A 779-nucleotide genomic window follows, 5' to 3' on the forward strand; every position below is an offset into this window, starting at 1 on the left:
CAAAATGTGTATAACCCTAAACAAGGTCTTGATTCTCTGGTCATCACTCCTATATCTCAAGCATCAGCTAAGCAAAGGGCTGGCAGGGCGGGCCGTACTGGTCCAGGAAAATGTTATCGTCTTTATACCGAGAGTGCCTATCGCAATGAAATGTCACCTACCACAATTCCAGAAATTCAGAGGATTAATCTTGGGACAACAACTTTGAATATGAAGGCTATGGGGATTAATGATCTCTTGTCTTTTGATTTTATGGATCCTCCATCACCTCAGGCCCTTATATCTGCAATGGAACAACTGTACAGTCTAGGAGCTTTAGATGAAGAGGGACTTTTGACTAAATTAGGGAGAAAAATGGCAGATTTCCCATTGGATCCTCCATTATCGAAGATGTTGCTTGCCAGTGTGGACCTTGGATGCAGCGATGAAATCTTGACCATCATTGCTATGATTCAAACTGGCAATATTTTCTATAGGCCAAGGGAGAAGCAAGCCCAGGCAGATCAGAAGCGGGCCAAGTTTTTCCAACCAGAAGGTGACCACTTGACTTTGCTTGCTGTTTATGAGGCGTGGAAAGCTAAGAACTTTTCTGGCCCTTGGTGTTTTGAAAACTTCGTACAGTCGCGTTCTCTTAGGAGAGCTCAAGATGTCAGGAAGCAACTTCTCACTATTATGGATAGGTATGATTTTGATGAACTCGCTTCTTTTTCTTCTGTAAGAAACAGTGTTTTGTGCACTAAGAAAATTTTATTATGTTTTGCAATGCTAAGTGCTTCTAT

The 779-nt window shown here is 41.8% G+C and overlaps 1 protein-coding gene across 1 annotated transcript; it reads left to right on the top strand.

Annotated features, from left to right (window-relative positions):
* Positions 1–3: 3 nt before the first annotated feature.
* LOC110034516 (probable pre-mRNA-splicing factor ATP-dependent RNA helicase DEAH5) lies at positions 4–714 on the top strand (the record flags this gene model as incomplete). The annotated part of the gene is made up of 1 exon (XM_020738770.1): positions 4–714. A coding segment is annotated over one exon (711 nt), but the record flags the coding sequence as incomplete, so codon positions are not given.
* Positions 715–779: the final 65 nt, after the last annotated feature.

This window comes from Phalaenopsis equestris, unplaced genomic scaffold, assembly GCF_001263595.1.
Source record: "Phalaenopsis equestris unplaced genomic scaffold, ASM126359v1 Scaffold189269, whole genome shotgun sequence".
Classification (NCBI taxonomy): Eukaryota; Viridiplantae; Streptophyta; class Magnoliopsida; order Asparagales; family Orchidaceae; genus Phalaenopsis; species Phalaenopsis equestris.